This window comes from Leopardus geoffroyi, chromosome A2 (assembly GCF_018350155.1).
Source record: "Leopardus geoffroyi isolate Oge1 chromosome A2, O.geoffroyi_Oge1_pat1.0, whole genome shotgun sequence".
Lineage (NCBI taxonomy): Eukaryota > Metazoa > Chordata > Mammalia > Carnivora > Felidae > Leopardus > Leopardus geoffroyi.
The window spans coordinates 83,129,556-83,145,452 of NC_059331.1; the positions used below are offsets into that span (position 1 = coordinate 83,129,556).

Consider the following 15,897-nt stretch of genomic DNA (forward strand, 5'->3'; position numbering starts at 1 on the left):
CAAGGTATTTACCAAATGAGATAAGGCAGAAATGTGCCAAAAAAGAGGTACTGCAACAGCATTTATTTGGGTTACAAAGACCTCTTTTCAAAAACTAAATGTATTATTGAAATTATTGAATGATTTTAAGAATTGTTGCAACAATTTTTAAATTTTTTTTAATGCTTATTTACTTTTTGCGAGAGAGACAGAGTGTGAGCGGGGAAGGGGCAGAGAGAGAGAGAGAGAGAGAGAGAGAGAATCAGAAGCAGACTCTAGGCTCTGAGCTGTCAGCACGGAGCCTGACGTGGGGCTTGAACCCACAAACTGTGAGATCATGACCTGAGCTGAAGTCAGATGCCCAACTGACTGAGCCACCCAGGCACCCCAGTGCAACAATTTTTAATCCTTTCAAGTGGTTTGGTTTGCAGCCAAAATCCAGTATTGTGCCAATGATGGCATTTGCATTCCCTATATATCCTCTTAAAAAGAGCACAGAAGATAGAAAGTGTTTAGTGTGTCTCTTGCCTTCTTTGCAAGATGTCCTGTGATCGATCCAAAAGGCATATTACTTGCAGGGGAGATGTTAGGTATTTGAACAACATGAAGTGAGGTTTTGAAAGTTAGGTGTGTTTGGAAAGAATCAAGAGTAGATATATTGAAAAGCTAAACAAACACAGTTTATTTCTTTTCTACTGGAGATATTAGTTTTGGTCAGTTGGCTAGAAATTCAATTGTATTTTCTGGCTTTTGCAGAACACAAGATTTTTTTTGCTTTTTGTTTTTTTGCAGCATAATATTTCATAGTTTTGTAGTTCATAAATGCCTAAAAAGGCACAAATGATGTTAACATCAAGGGGTTATTTAGAAAAGTATCTAACATAGATCTGAATCTGAATATTTTGCTAGATCTTACAAACTGAATTGCTGCAACCACTTCCTCTTTTTTATTAGAAATATAGAGCTGGAGATCTGGTGATTTTACTGCTTGTAATCCCTGGACGTGGTATTATGATTCACTTTTATTTATGCGTAGCACAGTGAAAATTGGAAGGTAAAACGTTAGCAATGCTTCTGTACCAAAAAAGGTAAAAAGATAGACTGTCCATGAAAGTAAAAGATAGTTTTCTCAGGGAAATTTGAACAAAGTCAGGTAATTTAGAAACAAGAAAGTCACAGGAAGGATACTGCAGTAGATGAAAGATTACTAGAAATGTTTTGCCACTTCTCCTACCAAAACATGGGGCCTACTTTCCCTGCCCTTGAATTCGGGCAAACCTGTGACTTGCTTTGATCAGTAGAAGAGGTAGAAGGGATACTGTGCTGTTTGCAGGCTAGGCTGTGAGAGGCCTGCCAGTTTTCCTTTCTCTCTTAGAGCCCTAAGCCACCATGGAAACTGGACCAGAAACCTTGTGGCTGGGACCACGTGGAGAAAGAGGTGCCTTACCTCAGGAGTCCCATCCATCCCAGCTGAGGCATCAACTACAAGTGAAGCCACCTAGCACATCCTAGCCCCAGGAGAGCTTCTAGATTACTGTGGCCACATGCAAGTCCCAAAGTGAGCCTAGCAGATGAGAACCACCTCGGCAAGAATGTGCAATCACGAGGAAACGTTTGATTGTGTTGTAGACTCTGAGTCTAAAGTTTTTTCTTAGCTAGCAAGAAAGTGGGATGCAGGATTAAAATGTGAGAGACTGCTAATGTCCGGGAGAAGACAAGAGCCCCGATTAAGGGTCCTTGCTCCATTTTTATTATTGCAAGTCCCAAAGTGAGCCTAGCAGATGCGAACCACCCAGGCAAGAATGTGGAATCATGAGTAAACATTTGATTGTTCCTTAAGTCACTGAGTTTTGGTGTTCATTTCAATAGAAAACTAAATAGATACTTCAAATAGAACAATTACATTTCCCTGATTCATTCATCTGCTTCTGGATATTGACAGTACCATCTAAATGTGAACATTTGAGGTGGAGGTGGGTGGTGATGAAGAACTGGCTGATTCACTAAGACGTTTTATAAAGCAATCCAATCAGTAAGATAGCAGTTGGGACAGACCAACACAGGCGTGTGCTCAAAATTCAAAAGGGAGGCTGCTCTGGTTACAAGTTGTGAGGTAGAGGGAAACATTTTTGAATTACTTCCTGGGCTTTCTCAATACATATAGCTCTTTCTCAGGAGATATTTAGTTAATAACTGTGGAATTTTATTAAACCGTTGAGCTAAAACTGGCTAGGAAAGATTAAATGGTTAGGAAAAATCAAATGGTTAGGGGCAGAGCGAGGTGGGAAACCACTGTGTGACCATTAACTGGAGAATCAGTACCCAAGGGCCAGTCTTAAGAGGAGCAATGACTGTCCTGTTGAGAGCCAAGCAGTCACCTGCTCATCTAGTACTCACAACCTCAGGTTAGTCTTTACTGTCCCCTAGAAAGCAAAAGAATAACTAAGATTTCAGAAAATGTGAATTATGGGATAAAGTATTAACAGGGGTTAAAATCCCCAAAGAATGAGAAATTGCTCTTGATTCAATGTCCTAGACTGATACGAAAGATAAACATAAGGATTAATTGGCTTTGTTCTATTGGGTAGATGGCCATAGACTCTATCCCAAAAGTTGGCACCGAGGAATATTCATAAACACTCCTTGAAAGTAATGCTGAGCATAGGCTCTATTGACAGGCAGTCAGGGTAGGATGGAGAATGTTTAAGTTGTACAGTAGATGGGAAAGGAGTCTTCTTGTACCACTATGTTCAGTCATTCTCAAACTTCAGTGGGTGTAAAAATGCAGATTCCAAGACTTCTAGTTCCAGATGGCAGACTGAATCCACATGGCTATCTTCTTTAACAAGGACTTTAAAATGCATAAACCCACTGCAGTGAAGAGAACTTGAGAGAAGCCATTTATCTGACAGAGGGGCTGTTATATGACATGACAGTTGAAGAGAATTTTAGCATATGGAATAAAAATAAAGGCATGATAACTAATTTATCATGGCTTTGGAAGGTCTGTTCTAGAGTTGGGGTTGGCAAACTATGGCTCATGGTGCCAAACCTCCTGCTTGTTTTTGTAAATACAATTTTACTGCAACACGGCCATATCCATTTGTTTGTGTGTTGTCTAAGGCTGCTTTCATGATGACAGACTTAAATAGTTGTGACAGAGACTACCTGGACCCTAAATCCTAAAATATATACATTTGGCCCTTTACAGAAAGCATTTGTGCATTCCTGTTCTAATGTGTGTGTGTGAGTGTGTGTTTATGTTTATTTTGACAGAGAGAGACAACACAAGCAGGGGGAGGGGGAGGGAGAAAAAGGAGAGAGAGAGAGAGAGAGAGAGAGAGAATCCTAAACAGGCTCTGCACCATCAGTACAGAGCCTGATGTGGGACTTGATCCCACAAACCATGAGATCATGACCTGAGCTAAAATCAAGAGTTAGGCGCTTAACTGAATGACCCACCCAGGAGGCCCATATTTAGTGTGTTCTTGGAGGGGAAGGTGACACAGACAAGAAGGGCTCTCAGTTGCTCTACAGAATCCAAGAAAGGCTTGGGATTGGGAGACATCTGATACAAGTATATAGAAGATCCTCCTAGCGGCATTGCATGGAGAGCGCCCATCACCTGCCCCAAGTTGAAAACTAAGGGTGTCTCCAAAAAAATGGCCTTATTTAACAGACTTTCATATTCTGCCCCTGGCTAAGAACCCTAGAGAAGCTTTTCAGTTCCACTTTTAAATATGGACAACTGAGGATCACAACACATATGAGGACTGTGCTCTTAGTAAAATGAGCTACCATAAAATAGAGGTACAATGTGGATAATGGGGGACTCTGCAGGGGAGAGACACAATGGAAGATCCCCAAGGGTCAGATATACAATTGGCCTCAGACAGGAACCGGAAAAGAGATCCTCTAGAGGGTCTAATATGATGGTGCTTTTGGAGGAAAACAAAATAGTTTTAAGAAAGATGTTGCAAGTAAGAGAGAAAGACAAAGTGAAACTTCACAAAGCTGTTTAAGGGGGAAAATGTATTAATATATGCCACTGGGGTCAGCGAACAAATTTACAAAGCCATGGTAATGCAAAAACTGTACAAATCTGACTAAAATTAGTTGTAAAATTCAACTGGGAAAATGTAAGAAGGCAGATGGGAAACAAGAGAGCTAACGCTTCATTTCTTTCTAAGAGGAAGTAAATATAGGCCATGTCTAAATCTGTTAAATCAACAACAGTATAAACACATTAATTGGAGGTGTGAAGATATTTACCATCCATAAGAATACAAACTGATTGAGTGCCTCTGGGATATGGGCCTGGAGGGTGGGGAGGGGCAGGACAGACGTTTTATGCATTACAAATATTTGGATGCTATTTTTTCACATGCATATATTGATTTGACAATTTTTAAAAGTATATAAAGGCACATTCCCAAAAACCACTTGCTGAAATTTGGAATCAACAGACCCAGGGGTACAGGAATCTGCATCTTTAAAAAGCTCCTCAAGTGATTCTGACAAAATTAATCTTGTGCCTCTGCTTTCAGAAACTCAAATAAAGAGGTAGCAACCAGTAAAAGGATAGTAACAGTGATCTGCTGAAACGGAAAAATGCCAGGAGGTAGAGATGTCAAGATGTTTGTCTCCCAGTCTCTTGCCATTTACTAATAACATGGATAAACTTTAGAAGAGGGCCAATAAAATCTAATAGATTGTGAGTGACCTCATAATTCAACCCCTATCTGTAGAAGAACTTCACAGACAGGCCAGCTTTCCTGACTCTTAGATTTGTTGAAAACCTCAAGCCTTGATTCAAAAATTAGCCTGGGGAAAAAACATGAAACATCATGTAACGAGAGAAGCTTTCTCAGGAAGGATGTTAGGTAAATAACTATCAAGACTCTGCAGTTTCTATGTAAGCCTTAGTATATCAATCTTGCTTTTTAAAATAGTTTAAAGAACATTATCAGGATCTCTGGTGCCAACACATGATTGCCAGGACATGTAGAATATTTAATAATCAGAAGTTGGATGGTTCCTGGGCACTGGTAATTTCTTCTAAGAAAGCTTCTTCTGGAACATGACAGGACCATGGAGGATTGGCTCAATTAGTTGTCAAAAAGCAGCCAGAGGCACAATGTCCTCATTTTCTCCTGTTCTCTACCCCTTCCCATGAGTCAGTGCTGTCTGAGAAAGAAAGAATTCCCACGTACCCTTGTTTTTATTGTGTAGGACCCTTGGTCACCCTTTTAGTATGGTGGATCTTTCTTTGCATCCACACAAACTATTGACATTTCTTTGCCTAAATTAGAGATAACCTAGAGCTAGAAAAATTGATTCAAATATTTTCTTGCTTATTTCATCAATGTCGAATGAGACCACTCACCTTTTAAATACAAAGCATTTTCTGTTATATCTGTAGTGTCTATTTAAAAACAATTCTTTTTTAAATTCTATTAATTTATTTTCAGAGAGAGAAACAGAAAAGGTGCACACATGTGTGGGGGAGGGGTAGAGAGGGAGGGTGAGAGAGAATCCCAAACAGGCACCGCATTGTTAGCATGGAGCCTGACGTGGGGCTCGAACTCATGAACTGTCAGACCATGACCTGAGCCGAAATCAAGAGTCAGATGCTTAACTGACTGAGCTGCCCTGGTGCTCCAATATCTATGTTTTGTATTTGAGGATATATGACTATATATTATTTGATGTTTGCTGTGAGTCATAGTAGTTCATCTTTACCAGTTATGATTATCATTTTATTTGATACTTCACATGAATGTCTAATTAACTTGGAATATTGGCATACACTGTAAATCATTATCAAAGGCATTCTCTACTACTGTGCCTTTGCACGTGTTATTTCCTCTTTCTAGGGCTTTCCTTATTTGTCCACCTAGCAAGTAGCTATTCATCACTAGAAACTTTGTCAGGCATCATCTTCTCTATGAGGCCCTCCCTAAGCATCTCCCAATGGATTTGATTTCCCATTTCTCTTTATTATTTCTGGACTTTGTACATATATTTTTCTATTAATTTTTTAAAAATTTTTATTCATTTTTGAGAGACAGAGAGAGACAGAGAGTGAGAGGGGGAGGGACAGAGAGAGAGGGAGACACAGAATCTGAAGCAGGCTCCAGGCTCTGAGCTGTCAGCACACAGCCCAACATGGGCTTGAACTCATGGACTGTGAGATCATGACCTGAACCAAAGTCAGATGCTCAACCGACTGAGCCACCCAGGTGCCCCTGTACATATTATTATTATTATGTTGATATAAATATTCATTAACATGTCACTCATTATTTCTATAGTGTAAGATCTTTTTAAAAAATTTTTTAAAATGTTTTTATTTTTGAGACAGAGAGAGACACAGCATAAGCAGGGGAGGGGCAGAGAGAGAGGGAGACACAGAATCCGAAGTAGGCTCCAGGCTCTGAGCTGTCAGCACAGAGCATGATGCGGGGCTCGAACTCACAAACCGCGAGATCATGACCTGAGCCGAAGTTGGAGGCTTAACCAACTGAGCCACCCAGGCGCCCCATATAGTGTAAGATCCTTAAGGAGAGAAACAGTCATCTCTTAATTTTTGCATCCTTAATAATTAGCAGCATGGCTAGGACATATGGCTATTCATAAAATATTAGCTGAATGAACTGAGGAGTCATTCCTAATATAACTTGTGCAATGTCACTGAAGTGTGCTTACATTTTATTTCAAATTATCTCACAATTAACAATGAACATGTAAATTGTTTGAGTATTTTATCATTCCTATAAAAGTCTAATAAGATTATACGGTTAGGAATATCCTTTTCTTTTAAAAAATTTCTGTTGCTTCTTCCTCCCACTGGCTTGACTTTGTGTCAACATCATGGTTATGACAGATTTATCCTACACATATTGTGTTACAACTACTTGTTCATGTATCTGAACAAGCTCCTAGATGTAAACTCCTTGAGAGTCGGGCCTTGTTATATCCATCTTCGTGACCCTCTTGTCTGTCTGTAATGGCTGTGAAAGTGAGGAACCGAACATGTGTTCTTGAATAAATGAATAGGAATAAATAGGAGACAGTGAATAGAATTAAATCCTAGGTTCTTTCTCTGTTGGAACCTGTTTTGTGATTACTTTAAGTGAAGAAAGTCTGCTCAATTATAAATAAAAGCTTTGACTTTGTTGTTGAATGAGGCTGGCTTGGACTGTGTGACTATAGCAAACCAGCACGATGAGTAAGAAGGGAAAAAGCTTTGCTGTGCAAATGTCTTATTTTGTCTTTTAAGTTTACACTGAAAAAACTCTTTTCTAGTTTTGAAACATGGAATAGTGGGTTGGATCAGAGAAAAAAATAACTATTCTTTATTATGAAAAGAAATAGGCTTATTAAGTCTTTCACTGAAGTTCAAAAGCTTTGAGGATCACATTTCCTCTACTAGGATGCTATTAATTCCATAATTTCCTCTTATTCTAATTGTAAGCAATAAGATGATTTTTAGTTGAGTCATTTGATATTCTCCGTGATTTTTTGACCATGAAGGTGTGGCTGCTTAGTAAAATAACACTAGATGAGCAGTGGGATTGGACACTCTTTAAACTTAACTCTTACAGAAAATTATGTGCACATGATTTTTACAACTGTAGTGTTTAAAAAATGTGGTGAGTTAGTTTTAAAACTTCACTCAACTTTTAAGGAGATATAACACGTATTAAATGGATTATTACTCACTAGTGAGTGGCAGTGACAAATATATTCATTAGGTGACACTGAAAAGAAGTAATTTCTGGAGGAACCATTTAATAAATGGTAATATTCACCATTTGTTGAATGGCAAATTCACAAACATATAGACCATACAGATGTGATAACTTTCCCTCAAAAGTAATTCTCTAATTTGTGTTTCTACTAGGACCATTAACTTTGGTGAGTTAATACCACAAATTAAATCAACCTTGTGGAAAATGTGAAATGGCAATATAGTTGTTGGAGATATAGTTACAGCATTTTATATACTCTTTCTAATGTATTTCAAAAACTACAGTACAAAATTCTTGAACCAGTATTTTAAGTACGTAAGATAAAATCTGACTTCTTCTGGGGCACCTGGGTGGCTCAGTTGGTTAAGCGACAGACTCTTGATTTCGACTCAAGTCATGCTTTCATGGTTCACGAGATAGAGTCCCACATCAGGCTCTGAGCTGACAGTGTGAGGCCTGTTTGGGATTCTCTCTCACCCTCTCTCTTTGTCCCTCCCCTGGCTTGCACTTTCTCTCTCAAAAACATGTCTTTTAATTTCTTCTTCCATTTTTTTTTCCAGATAAGGAAACTAGCATTTATAAATTATGGGATTAATCCAAGGTCATGGGCCAGGTGGGAGAATTCAAAATCAGACTTGAAAACCAGACTTAGTTCATTCCGTTTTTTCTCTACCTCTGTACACCTTTCATATTTTACATTTTCTTGACCTTCATAGTTTGCTTCTGCATCTCCATGTTAAACGAATTTTGATTCTAATTTGATAGACATCCAAGTAACTGCATGTGAAAATGGATTCGTAACAACTACAGGAAAAAAACCCCTATATAGTAAAATATTGATAGGGACATATAAAGATGAATACCATTCAACACTTTTTTCTATGAGATGAACATACATATTTAAATATCTAACCTGGGCAATTCAGCATGAGACTCTCACAAGATTAATGCAGATTTTAAAATATCAATGGTTGAATATAAGGTAGAATAGTATGAAATGTTAATCACATCTCTAATAAGGAACTCTAAAAATAAGTTAGAAAAGTGTCAATCTCAAGAGTCCATTAAATCCAGCAAATAGAAGGGGCAGTGGGAAAAATGAGACAAAAGTGTTACTTGGAGCTATTTCCAAAATACTTCAATTTGATACTCTTAAACTTAGGAGAAACATAATTTCTAGTTTCCCTAAAGTGAAGTGATCTTTGACCTTCAAATGAAAAACACAAAGAAACTCCTCCTATTTGCTTTAGGAAAAAAAAAAGAAAGAAAAAAGAAAAAAGAAAGAAAGATATTGTAAAGCAAATTTCCGAAGTAGTAAGGAACTCACCTGTTTCCATTTTCCCATCCTGTGCTGCAGGCCCATCGGGAATGACACTTTTCACCTGCAGAAACTCATCAGGCTCGTCTCCACCAATGATGGTGAATCCAAAACCCATGTTGCTCTTTTTTAGGGTGGTGCTGAGGAACGTTCCCTTCAACTGGGATGCATCCCGGGTGAAGAGTGGTTTTTCTACATTGGCCAATGTAAGTTAAAAAAGAAAAAGCATGTTTAAGGCAAGTTCTCATGCAGAGGAAACCCCCTACTGAGCAGCAATCCCAGGGGTAGGTGTGGGGTCTCCTGTAGTAAATGCAAGCAGGGGGTGGGGAGTGACCTGCTGACACAGAGCAGTCCCACGCATCCAGGAAAGGTGCAAAAGCTGCTTGGTTTGTGGAAAGATTTTCTGTTCGTCAGTGTTTCCATTCACCAAAGTAGCCCTCCTTGGGCTTTTTAAAAAGGGCTGAATCAACAGGCTGTCAACACCTACAGATAAAGAAGAGCCCAAATCATCCAGACACATCTGGATACATTTCTCTTGTTCTAAAGGACTCCAAGCAGGAGGTATGTGTGAGTGGCTGGATAAATCCTTTAAGGGATAAAACTAGAAAGCCAAAATGGACTATTTTATTTTTAAAAGAGTAGCAGCCATGGTATGCTACCATCTTTTCAAAGGTCTCAATTGTTCAGAAGGACTGCCTGGATGTGGGAACTGAGTTAACTTTCGTTTATATTGTAAGATGCTATAAAATAACCAGATAAAGTTCTACTGACCTTGTAGTCTTTAGTATACTCTGAAAGGTGAGCAAAAGGCAAGCTGATATTTCTCTATATAATTATGAATGTAAAGGTAACACATTTTGTAACAGTATTGTTGATACATTCAAATCATATACCTAAATAATCTGAACAAAACTTGACCCCACTCATCTAGGTTTGACCACTAATTTGTTATAGAATATGCTTTTCCAGCTATGATCTGTAACAAACATATTCCTAAGCATATTAAATGCTTAAAAATAACAGGCTGGGAAATAGAATTAATATCTGCTTTAAATGCTACCTCAGTCAAATATGTGTGTGTATATATATGTGTGTCTGTATATATATAGGTACATACACACACACTTTGGGTGATATGATTTGATATTTGCAACAGTCACCCTATATATAGTAACTTAGCTAACTATTTTGGTGCTTTTGCTGCTGTTACATTTTGGGTGATATGCAGTAGATATAATGAGTCATCATATTGGAATTTTAATTTATGTATTTATATATCACATATATCTTTTAAAATATTAAATATAATTCTCTATTTTACATTTAAGCTTATTTTACATCTCTCTACTATATTTTTTATTATGTTTTTAATATGAAATTTGTTGTCACGTTGGTTTCCATACAACACCCAGTGCTCATCCCAACAGGTGCCCTCCTCAATGCCCATCACCCACTTTCCCCTCCCTCCCAGCCCCCATCAACCTTCAGTTTATTCTCAGTTTTTAAGAGTCTTTTATGGTTTGGCCCTTCTCTCTCTAACTTTTATTTTTCCTTCCCCTCTCCCATGGTCTTCTGTTAAGTTTCTCAGGATCCACATAAGAGTGAAAACATATGGTATCTGTCTTTCTCCGTATGACTTATTTCATTTAGCATAACACTCTCCAGTTCCATCCACATTGCTACAAAAGGCCAGATTTCATTCTTTCTCATTACATCTCTCTTCTTTAAAATGCAAATGAAACATGCATGTAACCTTGCCATCTACCTTTCGTTTATAAATGTAACATGTACAATTGGAGAGAAGCTTTAGTGAGACCTTTACATTCATTGTGATTGTGCAGTAGTGGTAAGGTGTTCATGCTTTCGCTGACGAGCAAGAGCCCACAAGATGTGAAAAGTTTGTGCAGCACTCATCCCACTACGTGGTTCCAACGTGTGGTCAAGTGCAGTGAGCAGCCTCGGACATACCAAAGGGCCAGGGCCTCCCTGTGCGGTTGCGCAGACAGTAAGACAAGTCAGTCACGCTGCGCGACCTCTCCAGCACAGCGCGGGGGCGGGCAGATTTGGGCCTGGGTAATGTTGATGAGGAGCCGTCTACTGTCACAGAGGAGAACAAGCCTTATTCTTGTGCGTGGTCTTTGAGGACAAACCTATGAGTCTCTATGAATCTGCAGTGCACAGTACCACTGTCAAAACCCATTAATCTCCACCTGGCAACATGCTGTACATTTCTACAAGGTACTGCCGGAGGCTTTAACTTAATCCATGGTTGCTAAGTGCATCCGTTTAGAAACAGAGCTACCACCCAGCTAAAGCTAATAGCGGGGTTTGGGGAAAGCACATCGATTATTTGAAACAGTCCAAGCTAGAGGCATATTTGGAAGAACAGGCAATTTGATAGATGATTTTTCCCCTTGAAACGTTGCATGTTGACATGGTACTTACCTCGGAAACCTGGGGCCTGCAGGGGCTTTGTTCCAAGTTCTGTGTGGGGCATGTTATGCTGCTGTAGCTTCCTTTTTGCTTCCAGGACAGGGTTTTCAAACTGTGTTCTTCTATTTATGTGGCTAAAAAATAAAATTTCAAATTAGGATAACAGTGGGGCAAAGTCATTTAAGAGAACATATGTATAGCTCTACAGAGAGCAGGCGATTAAGAGACACCTTATGTGATTAGTCAAGTCCCTCCCCCCCCACCCCCCCGCATGAGGTCAGGCCTCTGCTGGGGCTGGCCTGTGGACAACTCACATTTCTGTGACAGAGGCAGAGTTCTCAATAGCTCGATCATATGTTATTGTATTTAAATCATGCATGATTCAGCCAAAGAACTAGAATGTGCACTTGCTTTCTGGTCTGCTGTGAGATGAGTTTGATGCATTAAAACAAATGGTCAGGGGTGCCTGGGTGGCTCAGTCGGTTAAGCGTCCGACTTCAGCTCAGGTCATGATCTCACAGTTTGTGGGTTCGAGCCTTGTGTTGGGCTCTGTGCTGACAGGGTGGAGCCTGCTTGGTATTCTCTGTCTCCCTCTCTCTCTCTGCTCCTTCCCCTCTCGTGCTCTGTCCCTCAAAAATAAATAAATGTTCAAAAACATTAAAAAAATAAAACAAATGGTCAGCAAAGGAAATGTATACCAAATGGTGTTGAGAAGTGTATCATCTCAGCTTTGCAAAGACCCCATATCTAACAAGATAAGTTAAATTCACTGATCACTAGTGACCAGCGTTCACACTTTTTAGAGTCAGACAGACCTGGATTGAAGGGCTGGGATATAGAAGGAAAGATTCCCAAATATATTTATGGAAGTCGTAGAAATGCCTGTAGGAGGGCCGATGCTTAGATAAATCAAAAGTAGAGTATTTACATTGGATATGATGAGATGATAAACTTATAGATATCAGACTCATAGCTGTGGATCAGCTAACTTGAGGGCTTCTAGTATAAGAATCCCTTATAGTCTGCTTACAGTTTAGTGAATTCTTGTATGAAATTTAGAGCTCCTTGTCCATGAAGAGGGTAGGAACCAACAACTCTGCCTCATGGCAGCACCACACAGCTTTTTCTGTAGGATGTAAATGCCCCCACAAGAAGGCTGACATATACACTGGTTTTGGTTCTTTGTACAAACAGAAATAGGATTATGGTATGAAAGCCTGAAGAGCAAAGAGAAGGTAGAAGAGGAACGAACAGGTCTGAGTACTTAACTCTGTTTTAAGTGTAGTAGATACATTTTGTCAATGTAGTTAAGCAACAGTCCTGAATTTGAATCATTGCTGTTTTAAAGGCAATGAGACTGACACGTGGGAGGTTGGATAACTTATTCTAAATCTCCTGCCTACAAAGTGGCAAGGCTGGGATCTGACCATGCCTATTTCTAAAAGGCAATTCTTACCTACGTACCTTCTCTTTCTGATGTATTAGTTCACACTGGCAAGTGCACCCCTCCCCCCACAGAATCCTCTCATTATGTCTTCTAAAAGTACATATTAGAAAGAAAAGGAGGCAAAAGAAGCGAAGTCTCAACAACCAATTTTCTATTATTATAAATCAGATACTTCCTAGCGAGACAGAAAAGCAGTTGTCAGAAACGTGACTCCATGGCTGCAGTATCTAATTACTTCCTCACGGGGGTCAGGGAAAGGTAGCTGCCTGCCACACAGGCTCTTGAATCAATTGGCCCTGGATTTAAATTTTTTTTTTCAACGTTTATTTATTTTTTTTTGGGACAGAGAGAGGCAGAGCATGAACGGGGGAGGGGCAGAGAGAGGGAGACACAAAATCGGAAACAGGCTCCAGGCTCTGAGCCATCAGCCCAGAGCCTGACGCAGGGCTCAAACTCACGGACCGCGAGATCGTGACCTGGCTGAAGTTGGACGCTTAACCGACTGTGCCACCCAGGCGCCCCAATTGGCCCTGGATTTAAAAATCTAGCTCCACCACATGAATAGTTGTGTGATTAAACCTTCATCTGTCGTATGGACATAATATTGCCTTCCTCCTGGGCAGGTTGTGAGGGTTTGATGAAATAGTGAGTGCTCGTGCAGAGGATCGAACACAGACAGCTCAGTAACTAGCAGCAGCTGTTACCGCCCTGCCACCAGCATCACCGTCCCATCCTTACTCTCACTGTCAGCATTTTGAGTCCATAGGCTTTATGGGATTGTGGGGGGGGGGGGAGGAATTTAAAAGCCCTAGGCCTTTCTCTCATATTACTTCTGGTGCTATTTAGGAAGAGGGTGCTTTATAGCAATGCTTTGGTAATGGAAGTCACCAGTACGGAGTCCAAAGTAAGTCTGCCTTATGTAAAATTCTTTCCAATTGGAAGTAAATACTACTGTAATGCTCTTGTGCACAAAGGAGTCACCGTGACCTGTGGCATGTAGTGAGCTATGGCGTGTGATCTTTCAAAGCTTCTTCACCCTGGAGAGTCTGATACCCCCACTCCATTGCAGAAGGATCAGAGTTTGAGGTTTCTCTTCCATTTTCTCCACTTTTCATGTAACCTGCTTGTTAAAATACCCTGAAGTTTTCCTATTACCCAAAGAAATATCATTCCTGACTTTGCCTTTCCTTATGTCTGTGGCTTCACCTTTGCTGCATCACCACATGCCCGTTTTGCTTTGACACACTTGGAGCTACTCTCTCAATGACAACACTAGGCCAGTGCTCTTATCTTTTCATGTGAGATTCAGTGATCAATACTGCAGCGCTTGAAGCAAGACGACCTGGGTGTGATGTGGCATTGTGGACAAATTACTAAACTCCAGAAGCATCAATATTCTCGTGTGCGAAATGGGGACATAACTATCTGCTTCTTGGGATTGCTGTGAAGATCAGAGAAATAGGGTTTGCAAAGCACAGATACATAGGGAGAACCCCACAATTGTCAGGTCTTAGTTATTGTTTATTCTTCAAGGCCTAGCTAGTCTTTATCCCTATTATAAGTAAGTGCTGCTGTCAGGGTCATTATCATCACGATGCTTTTCCCATCTGGGCTTTAACTCCTTCCCTAGCTTCCCCTAGCAACACTGCCAACCTGTGTTCCACTCTTCCCCTTGGCTCTCATAAAACCTTGAACAGAATTCTCTTGTCCCAGTTTGTTTGTTTGTTTGTTTTGTTTATTTTCTTTAAAACTGTCTCATCATTAAGAGGATTTGGGAGCACTTTTAAGGCACAAAGTCAACAAAGTAAACAAAATCAGGCTGATGTTAGTTGAATCTAGGTAGAAGATCCATCAACAAACTTGATAATATAGGATCCTACTTGTTTACCCGTGTTATGTGACAAATGAGCTTTGAGCTTTCAGGCTGCTAATTCCACTGGAGAGAGAATCTAGTTATATTCTTCTGAGTATTTATGTTAAACCCAACATGTTCAGAGGACATAGTTACCGTTCCTGTTACCGTTATCTAGGTTTTGGATTAAAGAGGTTTTCGTGATGTGATATACAATATTCTAATGAGTTTCACAATAATGAATTTCATGAACTATCATAACCATATCATACAGTAGTTTAATAATTGATTTTTGTGTTTATTTCCTTCCCTCTTTTTTTTTTAAGTTCTTTAGTAGTCACCACTTAATTGGTTTATTGGTTGTTAATAAATTTGCAACACAAGGAGAGGCCAAGGGTATGCTCCTAGCCAGCCTCCTGTGTGTGTAGGCTCAGGTAGGAGACACTGCCCTGGGGCAGGGCACAGTCCCCTGGTGTCCCAAGGGATGGAAGGAAAAGGCCCTCACTTCTGAGGAATCTCCCGGATGAACACAGTGGCCAGTGAGCAAACAGAACCAGAGGAGCTAAATGAAAACAAGGGAGGGAGGGACAGATGAGCAGGGGTGGGGGAAGGCAGCATCCTCTGGTAGCCCCCACCCCTGCCCATGGGGGCTCATTAGCCTGTGCCTGGGTCCAAATTGTGCACACCTGTGTACGTGTGCCATGTGTTCATCTTTGTATGCTAAGCAGTGGGCACAGTGAAAGACATTATTTTTTGGTTAAATAACTAAATGATGAGTGTGTGTTTTAAAACTTGTTTACAAATATATGTTAGTAATTTTGAGAAACCAAGAGACTGCTTTGAAGTGTACTGAAGTATCAGCTTTCTTCATTTCCTGTCTGTTCTATTTCTGTTCTGCTAGGTCACTGTTCATCACACGAGGAAACGTATCCTCAGAAAATACATTATAAGAGCATTCTGGGATACATTTCTATATACAGTTGGGTTCCTCCAACTGCCACCTGCATGTAATTATTTCCTTAGCAAAATCAATGTGTGGCCACCTGCTTTATGGACACTATTTTGAAAATACTCCATTCATCATCAAAGTGAATTTCTAGAGTTCACAGAGAAT

General features: G+C 39.9%; 1 protein-coding gene across 10 annotated transcripts in view; it reads right to left on the reverse strand.

Moving 5' to 3' along the window:
- MAGI2 (membrane associated guanylate kinase, WW and PDZ domain containing 2) overlaps positions 1-15,897 on the reverse strand; it is a 1,332,179-nt gene that overhangs the window by 295,664 nt on the left and 1,020,618 nt on the right. For 7 of the 10 annotated variants that reach the window (XM_045494592.1, XM_045494594.1, XM_045494593.1 and 4 more), the window contains exons 8-10: positions 11,497-11,618; positions 11,020-11,148; positions 9,061-9,243 (exon numbers count right to left, since the gene is read on the reverse strand). In XM_045494592.1, coding sequence (XP_045350548.1) covers positions 9,061-9,243; positions 11,020-11,148; positions 11,497-11,618 — 434 coding nt within the window. The remainder of the gene's footprint in view (positions 1-9,060; positions 9,244-11,019; positions 11,149-11,496; positions 11,619-15,897) is intronic. The other 3 variants (XM_045494596.1, XM_045494595.1, XM_045494601.1) reach the window with 1 other exon arrangement.